This window comes from Rhinoderma darwinii, chromosome 13 (assembly GCF_050947455.1).
Source record: "Rhinoderma darwinii isolate aRhiDar2 chromosome 13, aRhiDar2.hap1, whole genome shotgun sequence".
NCBI classification, from domain to species: Eukaryota; Metazoa; Chordata; class Amphibia; order Anura; family Rhinodermatidae; genus Rhinoderma; species Rhinoderma darwinii.
The window spans coordinates 47,636,221-47,649,496 of NC_134699.1; the positions used below are offsets into that span (position 1 = coordinate 47,636,221).

The 13,276-nt window shown below is 43.7% G+C and overlaps 1 protein-coding gene across 3 annotated transcripts in view; it reads right to left on the reverse strand.

Annotated features, from left to right (window-relative positions):
* Window positions 1-767: 767 nt before the first annotated feature.
* The window catches only part of SPHK1 (sphingosine kinase 1), a 46,502-nt gene continuing 33,993 nt past the window's right edge, over window positions 768-13,276 (reverse strand). For all 3 annotated transcript variants that reach the window (XM_075845082.1, XM_075845080.1, XM_075845081.1), the window contains exon 5: window positions 768-5,225. In XM_075845082.1, coding sequence (XP_075701197.1) covers window positions 4,448-5,225 — 778 coding nt within the window. In that variant the 3' untranslated portion in view covers window positions 768-4,447. The remainder of the gene's footprint in view (window positions 5,226-13,276) is intronic.

Consider the following 13,276-nt stretch of genomic DNA (forward strand, 5'->3'; position numbering starts at 1 on the left):
CGTAGCTTAGTGAGCTACGCCGTTTCCGTAATTCATGGTCGTAAATCACACGATTCAGCCGCAATGCAGAGAGGTAGAACGGGAGTTAGGGGGCCCCGTTCTAGAGAGAGATGTGAGTCCCACCTCCTGAGACCGATCTGACATTTTATGATGTATCCTGTGGATATGCCATAAATGTCCCTGATGGGAAGACACTTTTAACGAATATCCACAGCAGTAGTTTTGGTGCCTGTTGCAAATATGCAATGGGGGGGCTTGAAGATTGAAGAATTAACACAGCCAGGCTCCATAGAAACGTCTAGCGCGCTCCCACTCCGTGCAGACAAGGAAATAAAGCACGGAATCCTTGCAAGATAATTTTGAAGGCAATTTTTTTTTTATTTTTTATTTTTTATTTTTTTTAATCCGTTCGATTTCATTTTGAACAACTTTTGAATTGCATTCTATTAACCATTTTCTATGTATCCTGTATACATGGAATCTGTATCCTGCAGTCACCGCCGAATTGGTCAGGTCAACACAACTGGCCGCTTGGGCAATCACTCCGGATCCAGCTGTTATCGATTTACATCTAAGTTCACGTATTTATATGTGATCGGTAATTGCTGGTCCAGGATCCAGCGGTCAGTTCTGGGACGTAACTGATTAGTTTTTTACCGCAAAATACAGCTTCTATCTCTAAAGCAAATTTATTTTTTAATAAAAACAAATTCAAAAGTTTTTAAAAATGAAATAAAACATTAATTTAATTTTAAAAATTGCCTTCAAAAGTGTACATAGCCTTTCAGCCAAGATCTGCTGGTAAAGTCTCTCTGTTTTCATATAGAAGAGGGATCTCATGCACACAACCGTAGCCGTGTGCATGGTCCGTAATTACGGCATGGATGGGCCGCGGAGTGTCATCCTCATCCTGGACCGCGCACACGCAAGATGTTCATTGATTCAATGAAGCCGGACTTCAATAGCGGTCCGTACAATGACAAGGTCCTATTTCTTTTGCGCTCCCGGGCAATGCACGGTCGTGTGAATTGGCCCATAGGTAGAATATCCGCAATTGCAACAAATAGAATTGCATGGAAATGACAACACACAATTCATGTATTTATTAGTTTGTAAGACTTTTTACTGAAGCTCGTGAAACAACCGGTGGAGCCAGTTACATGGCGGGCAGTGACAACACTCCATGATAAAGCTGGTCCCTGTTCCTCCACTGCTGGAAAATAAAAGTTTGTGGGAGAGCGTGCTCAAAAATATACACCAAAACTGCATTTCCTATTTTGACTTTGTTTTTATTTTTTATTTTTTTTCATTTTAAAATACCTTCTCCATACATCTACATTACACTACAGACCTACTGTTATACTGTTACCTACAAAATATCAGTTTTAGGCCTAATTCACACGAATGTGTCCGTTTTGCGCGTGTAAAAAACGCAGCGTTTTCCTGCGTTGCAGTTCTGGGTGTCAGTGTATGGTGCTTGTCAGCGGGTTTTAGGCGCATATACCATCCGTAATTTACGTCGGCAAATAAACTGAAGGCGGTGCTTTTGGTCCCTTGAAAAAGAGGCAGCCACATATTAAAGAGCTGTAATTCCTAAACCCTTCCTCAAATTAGGATGTGAATACCCTCAAAGTACAGCCGAGTCTGCACATTAAGCCCATATTGATTTATATAACTATATTCAATATGTTTTGGTAAACGGCTAAAATGCCAAAACTTGTCACTGTCCAAATAATTCTGAACCTAACTGTATATGATATGATATTCCCTATGCAAGAAATGGATGCAAAGAAAAACAATGTATTTTTTTTCTTGCTTGGCTACAGTGAAAAGTTAATAGCTGTCATTACAGCTTCATATGATGTTACATTTGACAAGGTGCTTACTTTCTGGACTGGAATGCAGCATTAGGCCTGGTTCACACAGGCTCAGGGGATAAATACTAATTCAAAGGCGTATCATGCAATTAGGGGGCATGGCAAGCAAAAAGGGGTGTGGTCTAAAAATTTTATTAATCGGAATCGAGGCTACATGTTCAACTAATTGTGATTTTTTTGATTTAGGTCATAATCGCCTAGCCCTACTTGGGATCCACACCTGGTTTTGGCTGGAAACATTGCATGCAAGCCTGTGCTGTGTGAATATGGCCTTACACTACCTCTTCTAATTTTACTGCAACACTCTCTGTAGTCCTATTTTCTGCGCCATTCACTCATATGTATTCCAGGCAATGCGAAATCCCAGTACTGACGAGCTCCTGCGCTTCCTGAGAACACCTCCTAATAAATGTCACTAGTGCGTGGTGGTATAGCAGATGACAGCATTGTCTGTCCCCCCGTCCCCCCCCTCCTCCTCCTCCAACTCTTTGCCATCGAATTTCGATCTATGGAGTGTGCTGGATGGAGAAGGGGCAAATTGTTGGATTACCAAGTAAACATAACCGTTTATGGTAAAATCTACTTCAAAATACACATGCAAGTTTCATGGTGTTACTGGAATATCTCTTCAAATACAGAGACGAGAGAGAATTCTACATAAAAATCCACTTTGTTTTCTTTTTATGAATTATAATAGTGTGTGCAGATTTTGTTTTATCAAAGCTCCAACGCTATTAAAAATATTCTTTTATGAGTTTTGATTTTTTTATTCCGTAAGAAGCAATCTAAATATTTAACTTCTAACATCTGATCTGTGCTACAACCTCACGGGCCAACATTGAGTTTGGGGTACACTTTCCTTGCATTCAGAATCTTGCTCCGTACTGCTTAAAATGGGATGAATTCTCTAATGAGATCAGTACAATAATTTTATAATTCCATAGGGCAGTCTATTACCATATAAGTGGCTTGTATGGCAGAGAGCACTGATTTCTGTATGGATGTTGGATACGCCCATATGGGTCACCGAGTATCCCATGCGAGGATTCGCTAAGTAAATGGTGGCCCCAACACCCTATAGCTGTAGTTCCTTAGATTACTGAATTGTAATACTGGGAAGAAATCCCAAAGCAGGGCCAATTTCTATTCTTGCAAATATATATATATATAGTTCCCATACGGAGCCCCGGACGTAATGTGGCTGCATTTTAACGTCCATATCACGACCGCAAATCTAGGCCTGACCACAGGTCTAATGACCCGAACTAATGGCATCATAGATTACAGGGGCTTGCAGCTGTAATAAAACGTTGAGTGGCAATATGTTTTTTTTGGTTGTGTGGTATTGGTGTAGGTTTGGCACCACGATTGGCACTGGTGAGGGTATCCTTTAAAATTAATTTTCATATAAGTTAGAGTGGTTATCAGGGATCACTAAACAAACAAGCTGGGAGGGGGGGGCAAAATCCCAGTGAATAATAATGAAAAAAGTATAACTTATCTGTTAAATCTCCCAGGTCAATGCTTCCCATTTATTGATGGCATTTACCCCCGCTTGGCCCATTTTTTTGGTGATCCCGGACAACCCCTTTTAAACTATAAAGTTCTGGCTGCTTACAGCCGCCACTAGGAGGAGCTTACTGCATACTATTTATATATTGAATTCAATAATAAAACAATATGCAATAAGTGCCCCCTAGTGGTGACTGCAGGCAGATAGAATTGTATTATTTCTTGTTATTAAGAGGATTTGGACCTCCAACTGCTGTAAAGATATTTTATTAAATTAATCAGTGCAGAATGTTGGGCCTAGGAACAACGGGGTGTTAAAAGGGGGACACTCACTTTAGTGTGCCCATAGAAACAAAGATTGCATTCAGAAGAGGCAGGTATTAATACTTCCATTAGAATGGGGGATGTAAGTACTGTATAGTTCTTGCCAAAATTGGGACCCAATTTCCGAGAAAAGCCTTTCCCAAATGACATCCGGTTCCGTGTATGTAGGAGACACATGGACCAATTCTGGAAAGGTCCTGAAATGTAGATGGTGAGTGATAGTTCAAAACTGGTGGAAAGAAAAGTGGAGTAGGTGTCTATAGCAACCAATGAGATGCAGGCTCTTATTTTTGGGTGCTTAAATGCATGCTGATTGGTTGCTATAGGCAACTGCTTCCCTTCCTTTGGACTGGTTTTGGTAAATATCCTTTATTACACTTTTTTATGTTTGTACTTTTCAAAGTTATTACAAATGTGCTAAAGTTGCTCTTTAAATGTCTGCGAGTGTAAGTAGACGAGAGCATTTGTGAGTTGTCACAAAGTACCAATTAACACCTACGCACTGCTATCTTAACGGTCAGAAAAATCTTAATGCGTTCTCACTATAATTACCAGGGTCCGTGGGTGGCAATGACTATATAATTTAGACAACCCTTTCCGATTTGTTACCTTGTTCCCGGTCTTTCTATGGAAGCATCTGTTGTTATGGTTACACATCCCTGTCTTTATTGGTGACAAAGTTTTGTGTTATAGTTATCGTATTGACATTGGTAGAAACGTATTAAATCTGCCCATTATGTACCCTTTCCCATTGATATTACACTTCCCAAACCATGGTGAATTTGCCCTTGTATTGGGCTGCATTCAATGACCTCCCCATCCACGGTCATAATACCAGTGCTTTCAGATGGCTCTATCCTCAATGCCACCACAGGAATATGGGTCAGGTGTGGTATCTCTTGGTCTAGATGAGTTCCTCTCTCCATTGCCATGAATAGTTTAATAAGAGAGGTCCGTGAGATTCTGGAAGTGGCATAGAACAAGTGCATATGGCCTTCTCCTGGACCTTTTACCATGGGAGCGGTAATGTGTTCAGCCCCTAGATGAGACTGATAGAGGGCAAGAACAAGAACAAATTGGTCTTCCACTGTGTGCCAGTGACTCGGAACAGGTTGGTCCAGTGGTACCAATAATGAGTCCTCCAACACCCTTGACCCCATGCTGTCTGATGTGGAACTATTTACAGAGGTACTAGAGTCAGGGTTGGTAGAGGTAGTGTCCCTCTCTTCTGGCGATAAGATAGCTGGGAGGTATGAAAGTCGTCCTCTGTAGGTTCGCAACACAGTGAGACGAACAAAAGTGCCTAAAGAGAAACGTGCAGAACCCATAAACCTATACTTCTCACTTTCTATGTCCACATCCGAAATAAGGCCCCATGCCAAGCTAAGGAAAGAGAAGATCCTCTGCTGGGAGGAGGTGGTCACGGAGACTATGTCCAGGGGAACAGGATGACCCTTACACAATATGAAGGCACAATTGGTCAGAAGTTTGGTTCCCGTCACTTGCTGGTGTCTGCAAAAGAAAAGAATAAACACTAGTGTGGCATTGTTTATTGACTGGTACCAGGTAATAACGTGCAGAGGCAATAGCCACCTTCATGTTTGTGCAAATGCTAGTTGATAAAGTAACGTTCAGTTCTAGCAGAGGCTTGTCTTTGTGTTAGATAAGATAACGTCACTTATAACAAGATGATAAGACCATGAAAGGTGGATAAGCAGAAGGGCAATGTAATGTCTATCCACTAATTTCCGCTTTCTTTCTACATCCTTCATTTTTTTTCTATGGTTACAGCAGGAGTATACATAGTTAGAGGGGACTCCCATTCCTCTATCTGGAACAGAAGGGCTTGGTGCTAGTTTCCCCCATCTCCTTACCGGGATGCTTTAATTTTATTCCTAAGGGTATGTTCACACGCACTGTTTTCAGACGTAATTCGGGCGTTTTACGCCTCGAATTACGCCTAATAAAACTGCTCCATTACGCCTACAAACATCTGCCCATTGCTTGCAATGGGTTTTACGATGTTCTGTTCCCACGAGGTGTAACTTTACGCGTCGCTGTCAAAATACAGTGCGTAAAAAGACGCCCGCGAAAAAGAAGTGCATGTCACTTCTTGGGATGTTTTTGGAGCTGTTTTTCATTGACTCCATTGAAAAACAGCTCCAAAAACGGCTGTAAAATACGCCGTGAAAAACGCGAGTTGCTACAAAAACGTCTGAAAATCAGGAGCTGTTTTCGTCTGAAAACCGCTCCGTATTTTCAGACGTTTTTGGACACTGCGTGTGAACATACCCTTAGGGTACTTTTACATTGCCAGACGTGTGCCGCCAGACAGCTCGTTGATCGGCGCTCGTTTTGCTTCTTTCACCAATATGGGGATGTGCAATCGTTACTACGATCGCCCGTCCCCATACATTTCTGTCATGTCAGCAGCACGTCTCCCTGTTTACACAGTTTGTTCGTTCATCGTTTGCTCGTTCATCTGTAGATCGTTGCCCTGTTTACAAGGGCAATTCTCTGGAAAAAACATTCTGTGAGCACTCGTTTACCCAATAATCGGCCCTTACACCCTCTTTGTTAATATTTAGGGCCAATAGAGAGAGGATTCCTGTACAGGTTCTCACCACCCATTAAAATAAGGGCAGGGAACCTATAGAAGCCGCATGGGCTGACTCTATGGTACGTTTGCCCTTCGTTACTTAGCTGGCAAAGAGACTGCTTGTATTATAGTAATATTCCTGCCCCACCATGGATGAAACAGATGATTGTACCTTCTAAGGCAGCATTCACATGCCATGGACAAAAACTCCACTTTTCCTTTGCACCAGCTTTGATACATCACCCCCATAATGTCCTTCCAGCGCAACCCATAATCATACAATGTTGATCCAGAGGAAAGTAAAACAACCTCAATGAGGTAGAAGCCAATTTACAGAGACAATCCCAGCAAATTACTGTCCCAGACTGTGTCCCGGCGACTTGAACTGGCCTCTGCATTATTCAATTGTATCTGCGTCCATCGGATGCTGATACAATTGTATATTATGGCAGAAAAGGAGCCTGCTCCCGGCTCTGCTATTCACTAGGCTACAGGCCATGCTAGGCCTGCAGCCTATAAAACGCTGGGACAGGATCCCTGTGAATGCGTGATGATGTCACTGGATCGTGCCTGTCTACGCAAGGATCCTGTCTCTGTGCCTCATAAGCTGCAGGACTGTGGAGTGCCATTCTTTGTGGGAACGGGGCTAGGTAATTTTATGGGTTTTTTATTTATTTGGGGGGCACGATCTATAAAGGGGGTGTGGCACTATCTAAAAACTGTGTGTGTGGTTCTATCTACAGCGGGGCTGTGTGGAACTATCTACTGGGGCAGTATGGGGCACCGAGTGTGGCACTATCCATGCTGGTTTTTACGCTACCTGTAGTGGTCAGCACATATCGCCTAGCCCTAGTGATAAAGTGAGTCATCACCTGCCTGGATACAACCAGAGGGAGATAACGGTCACCATATTTGTTAGCCAAACTAGTGCAGACTCTTTTTTTTTGTATGCAGAAATTCTGGTAAGCCAGACCCACCAGATAAACCATGCCCCCCCCATAAGACGCACCCACCAGATAAACCATGCCCCCCATAAGACACACCCACCAGATAAACCATGCCCCCATAAGACACACCCACCAGATAAGCGACACCCTAAGTGTCCCTGGAAACAATATGTAATTGGCATCCTATGAAATTGGTCCTACTGTATCTGAAGTAGGAAAATTAGATTGTGAGCCCCCTTGGAGATCGGGACTGATGTAAATGGTGACCATTGGCTGTACAGCACTGCCGCATATGTTTGCGCTATATATATATATTTTTTTTTTAAATAGTGTTTTGAGGGCCTTACTTCCACGTAAATGCATGGTAAATGATTTCCATCTGCACATAGCACACGGCAGTTCAGTTTATATATATATATTATGTACACCATGATGAACCCTCTGGCTTATCGTTATATATGTATTACGGACGCCCATGAGCGTTTTCAGTCATCATCCATATGGTGGTAAGATCAGGAGTTCACAAACTGCTGTGTGTTAAAGACTCAGTATCCCATCTGTTATCCCTTGAAGACATCTCTGGGGATTCCGATCAGTGTTAGTGCTAATAGGAGTCACAAAGGGAGGTATATCCTTCATCTGTCTCCACATTCTTCTAATAGAATGGTCCTAGAAAGCAGAGATTATATTCATACTACTACAATCAAGAGGACGCCTGACGCCAAGGTGGCTAAATGCTTTGCTGGCTTTTCTACTTATATTGGTTTAAAAAGTGTCACCATATGTCTGAAGGTGACAACAAGTGCTCTCTGCTCCTCCAGTTATTATACAACTCAGAAGACCCAAGAAGGTCACCCATGTTGCTTTGTTAGTGTCCAGTACTCGCTCTGATTACTTATCCAATCATTAAAAAAAAAAGCTAAAAACATTCCCCATGTGAATTATTTATTAGACTTGACCAAGGGGAACACAGCCCATCAATGATGCTAATCTAATCTAATCTAGTCTAATCCATGAAGGAAGATATAATGTATGGAGCTTGAGGACTGGAATCAGGACAATTTAACAGTCCACTGGCACCTATGAAAACGAGGAAATCCTTGTCCAGGTCTATGTAAATAAAGTGTAACAGAGCATAGGACATGCTCAGTCTTTGTAACATGGTAGACGTCTCTATTGGGTCACTGAAAGCGGATATTTTATTCGACATTAATGGAAACTGTTAACAATGCAGCCCTTGTGGCCATGGTCCCCAAGCAAGACAAAGGGGGAATTTAAAGGGGTTGTACAGAATTAGTATATGGCCGTTTTTTGTTTTTTTTCCAAAAAACAGCACCACACCTGTTCATAGATTTTGTGTGGTATTGCAGCCTAGCCCCACTCACTTCAATGGAGTGGAGCTGCAGACGCAGTCTGTGGATAAGTGTGGTGGTTTTTAGTCATGTTTTTCTAAGACTGGTGTGCTGCTCAGAGGTACACGAAACAACAACATATTCTCCATATTCACTAACCAGGTGCATGCCCAATGGAGAACATGGAAGAGGTTGTACCTGGTGTTGTTCACCTCTACTAAACTGAGCAGTGTCAAACTCAGCCACACTTGGTGCAACTGAAAAGTCACAGCTACTGTGGTTGGCATTACTAGACAGCCAATTCATTTAAGTGAGAGTTGTGTAAGGCCCTATTCACACGACCGGAATTCTCGGCCGTGTGACGACTGTTTTTCGAACGGCCGCCACACCACCGCAGTAGGAGCAATAGAAGTCTATGGGGCCGTGTACAGCACGGCTGTCACTCGGATGTGATCCGAGTGACAGCCAAGCTTTCTGCCGCTCGTTCGCTCTCCTCCTCATAGTGCGAAGTGCATGTGAGGAGGTGGAGGGTATTTTTTTGCTCCCTGTAGGAGCGGAATCCCCAATCACAGGCCACAGCTTTGGCAACGCTGTGGCCGGGGATTGGGGATTCCGCTCCAGGAGAAGTCCCTGACTTCACTGTCCATATATGGACGCAGTGACATCAGGGACTTCTGAAGCGGAATCCCCGACCCTGTGGCAGGTGTTTCCGCTCCAGTAGAGTCCCTGATGTCACTGTCCATATATGGACATTGAAGTCAGGGACTTCTCCTGGAACGGTGGCGCTATCTACAGAAAGGTTGGGGGGGTGTGCTATGTAAAAGGGTCCTCTGTAGAACTACCTACAGGGGGGCTGTGTGACACTACCTACAGGGGGCAGTGCCTAGCACTACTTACAGGGGGGCTGTGGCAGTATCTACAGAGGGCAGTGTGTGGCATTATCTATAGAGGGAAGTGTGTGTCAAAAAAATTACGGCCGTTTTTATCGGCCGACACTCGGACCCTCTCGTGCGAATAGAGCCTAATGCTTAATTTCCCCTGTGGTGGTGCTGCAGGGTAATTAAAAGACTTGCTGCTAGGTTCCCTCACAGATTACAGCTAATTGCTGGGACTACCACAGCAAGACATCCTATGACCATCTTATTGTTAGGCAGGGGCGTAGCTAGAAGGGGGCAGATGGGGCATGAGCCAGCGCCACCCCCTCCTGCACTATAATTGTACCTGTGTCTATAGGACACAGGTACAATTAGAAGCAATGAATGGCTGGGTATGTTCCGTGCCCGGCCATTCAGTGCCTTTCTAAGAGTGAAGCGGCGCGATGCTTGCGTCGTTGAAAGGCGCTGAATGACAGGGAAAGTCATTCTGCCCTGCCATCAGCGCCTTTCATAGATGCTTCGTTCAACCCCAGGAGACCTGCGCATAAGCGAGCAGGTCTCCATTGCTGCCGGACAGCGTGGAAACGGGATTAAGGTGAGTTTGAATAGTTTGTTATTTTATAGTAATAAAAAAGTGTGGCTTTATCTACGGGGGTGGCTTTATCTAGGACGGCTCTATCTACAGGGGGGGCTATATACTGGGGTGGGCTATATGTGGAGCACTATATACAGGGGGAGGCTATATACAGGGATGGGCTATCTATGGAGCACTATATACAGGGGTGGGCTATATCTACAGGGGGTTATATACAGGGGTGGGATATCTATATAGCACTATATACAGGGATGGGCTATATCTACAGGGGGAGCTATATACAGGGGTGGGCTATCTGTGGAGCACTATAGGGGGAGCTATTTGTGGGACACTATATACAGGGGTGGGCTATATGGGGGCACTATCTACAGGGGGCTCTATGGCAGGCACTATCTACAGGGGGCACGGTGTGTGGGGGACACAGTGTATGGCGCTATTATATTTAGGGGCGTAGTGTGTGGTATAATGAGAACTTTATCTTTGTTTATAGGTGTAGAAATGTTGGAAAAGTGAGAAGCTGAAGACATCTGAGCGGCAAACCGCAGAAATGGGCTGTGACCGGGAGAATTCATCACAGAAGTCTGGACCGGATGGAGAAAAAGAACTAGAATCTGAGACGTCACCGGTGAGTCACTTAATGTAAATGTTTATTCTGCCTCTAATCAGTACTGTAGTCACTGTATGATCTGCAGCGAGATGATGCGTGGTATGATTATGATATGATTTTTTGTGAAACAGCAACTCCCAGCATATCCTTATCATTGTTTGGGCCATGCTGGGAGCTGGAAACAAATTAGTGCACACCTATACGGCAGGGGTTGCACTAAATTGAGCTGTATTTGTGCTAGTGCTGTGTATATGTATTGAGCTTAGTTCTGGTGTTGTATTTATGTATTGAGCTTGGTTCTGGTGTTGTGTATAGCACTATATTGCTTGTAAACTGTACAAATATTTTTATGCTCGAGTTACATAAAAAGAAATGTGGAAAAGAAATGACACGTCATTGATTGGTAGAGAAAACAAACACTGCGAGGGGGAAGGAGATGTCGGGAAAGAGGTTGGGGGGGGCGCCAAACTGAATCTTTTCCCCGGGTTCTGGAGAACCTAGCTACGCCTCTGTGTTAAGCAACCCTAACGAAAAGCGAATGTGGGAAACCCTTTTAAATAGTAATCTCAGTTACAGGTGAATTTTCAGAATATGCGGTTGTGCGTGTAGCCCGCTCTATGAATTATCAAGGCGTCACAAATAGGCTTCTACCTGGCTATACACGTTGTGCCTCATGACGTACACACTATCCCTCCATGTTTCACTCACTTGCACCCCATTATCCATTTATTTCTATTGAGGCACTTCACTCATTACTGCCCCCTATATTTCACTTATAGTATTACACTTGCACACACACTATTCATTTATTATTTCTGACTACACATCCCATGCACCACACACCACTCCCCTCAAGACTAGTGGGAGTGGCTATTATTATTTAAAGCACCTGCTCGCCCTTTCATCAGCATTTCTGACCTGGCTGTGTCCATTTGTAAGTTAGGCCTTTTTCGGTGTTTTTGTATATGTCCCTGTGTTTTTATCGGTTCTGTTTGTGCATCAGGAACGTTCTGTTCCAGTTTAGGAGTTAGGGACTCGCAAGTCTGGGGATCCTTGTCGTGGATTGCGAGCTTGCGTCCTTTTGGCCAAAATGATTACCAATACCCCAGGTATTTTTCATTATTATGTATATTCGCTTCTCTTGGACACAGCCGGGTCTTTGATGCTGGGAGAGCATGGTGTGTTGTTGTTTGGCATAGCAAGCAGGGTAGCCCGCTCTATGAATTATCAAGGCGTCACAAATAGGCTTCTACCTGGCTATACACGTTTTGCCTCATGACGTACACACTATCCCTCCATGTTTCACTCACTTGCACCCCATTATCCATTTATTTCTATTGAGGCACTTCACTCATTACTGCCCCCTATATTTCACTTATAGTATTACACTTGCACACACACACTATTCATTTATTATTTCTGACTACACATCCCATGCACCACACACCACTCCCCTCAAGACTAGTGGGAGTGGCTATTATTATTTAAAGCACCTGCTCGCCCTTTCATCAGCATTTCTGACCTGGCTGTGTCCATTTGTAAGTATGGCCTTTTTCGGTGTTTTTGTATATGTCCCTGTGTTTTTATCGGTTCTGTGTGATAACACTGTATCTGACCATTATATGACCTGTATGTGCATTTGTCGGCAGTTTCCCCTCTGCAGGCTCCATATCTAATTATCAGTTTTCCCTGAGCTCCGCTCCAGGAGAGGTGGAGACTGGCTGATATGATGTCTCCCATACATAGCAGAGAGTGAAGAGGAGATCTCTCTCCCTCTTCTTTTTGGGTAGGAATACACACTGCGTAAACACTGCGGATTTTCCGCAACATGTTAATTGCAAAAAATCCACAGTGTATTACAGTAGCAGCAGTGTGGGTGATATTTAAACAAATCTCGTCCCCACACTGCGGAAAAACTCAGTAAAAAAAAACGCACAAAAATTGAGGTGCGGTTTCTTCGACCGCAGCATGTCAATGCTGCGTATTCGCAGCTCTTCTGCTGCGGGTTTTCCCATTCAATTCAATGGGGTGCTTAAAAACAGCTCTGTATTTTCAGACGTTTTTGAGTTTGTGTGTGCACATACCCTTAGGCTGGGTTCACACGACCTATTTTCAGATGTAAACGAGGCGTTTTAAGCCTCGATTTACGTCTGAAAATACGGCTCAAATACGTCGGCAAACATCTGTCCATTCATTTGAATGGGTTTGCTGACGTACTGTGCCGACGACCTATCATTTACGCGTCGCTGTCAGACGACGCGTAAAAAAGACTGCTCGTCAAAAGAAGTCAGGACACTTCTTGAGATGTAATTTGAGCCGTTTTTCATTGACTCCAATGAAGAACAGCTCCAAATTACGGCCGTAATTGACGCCTCGCAAAACGCGAGTACATGCAATTACGTCTGAAATTACGGAGCTGTTTTCTCCTGAAAACGGCTCCGTAATTTCAGACGTAATGGTCGTTATCGTGTGCACATACCCTAAGAGAATCCCTTGCAATTTACAAATCTGAACAACAGGTGGCAGGAGCGTTTAAACACCCCCACATTTCCCTGGCAAGCTTGACACAAGGGACACCAGCTTGACTG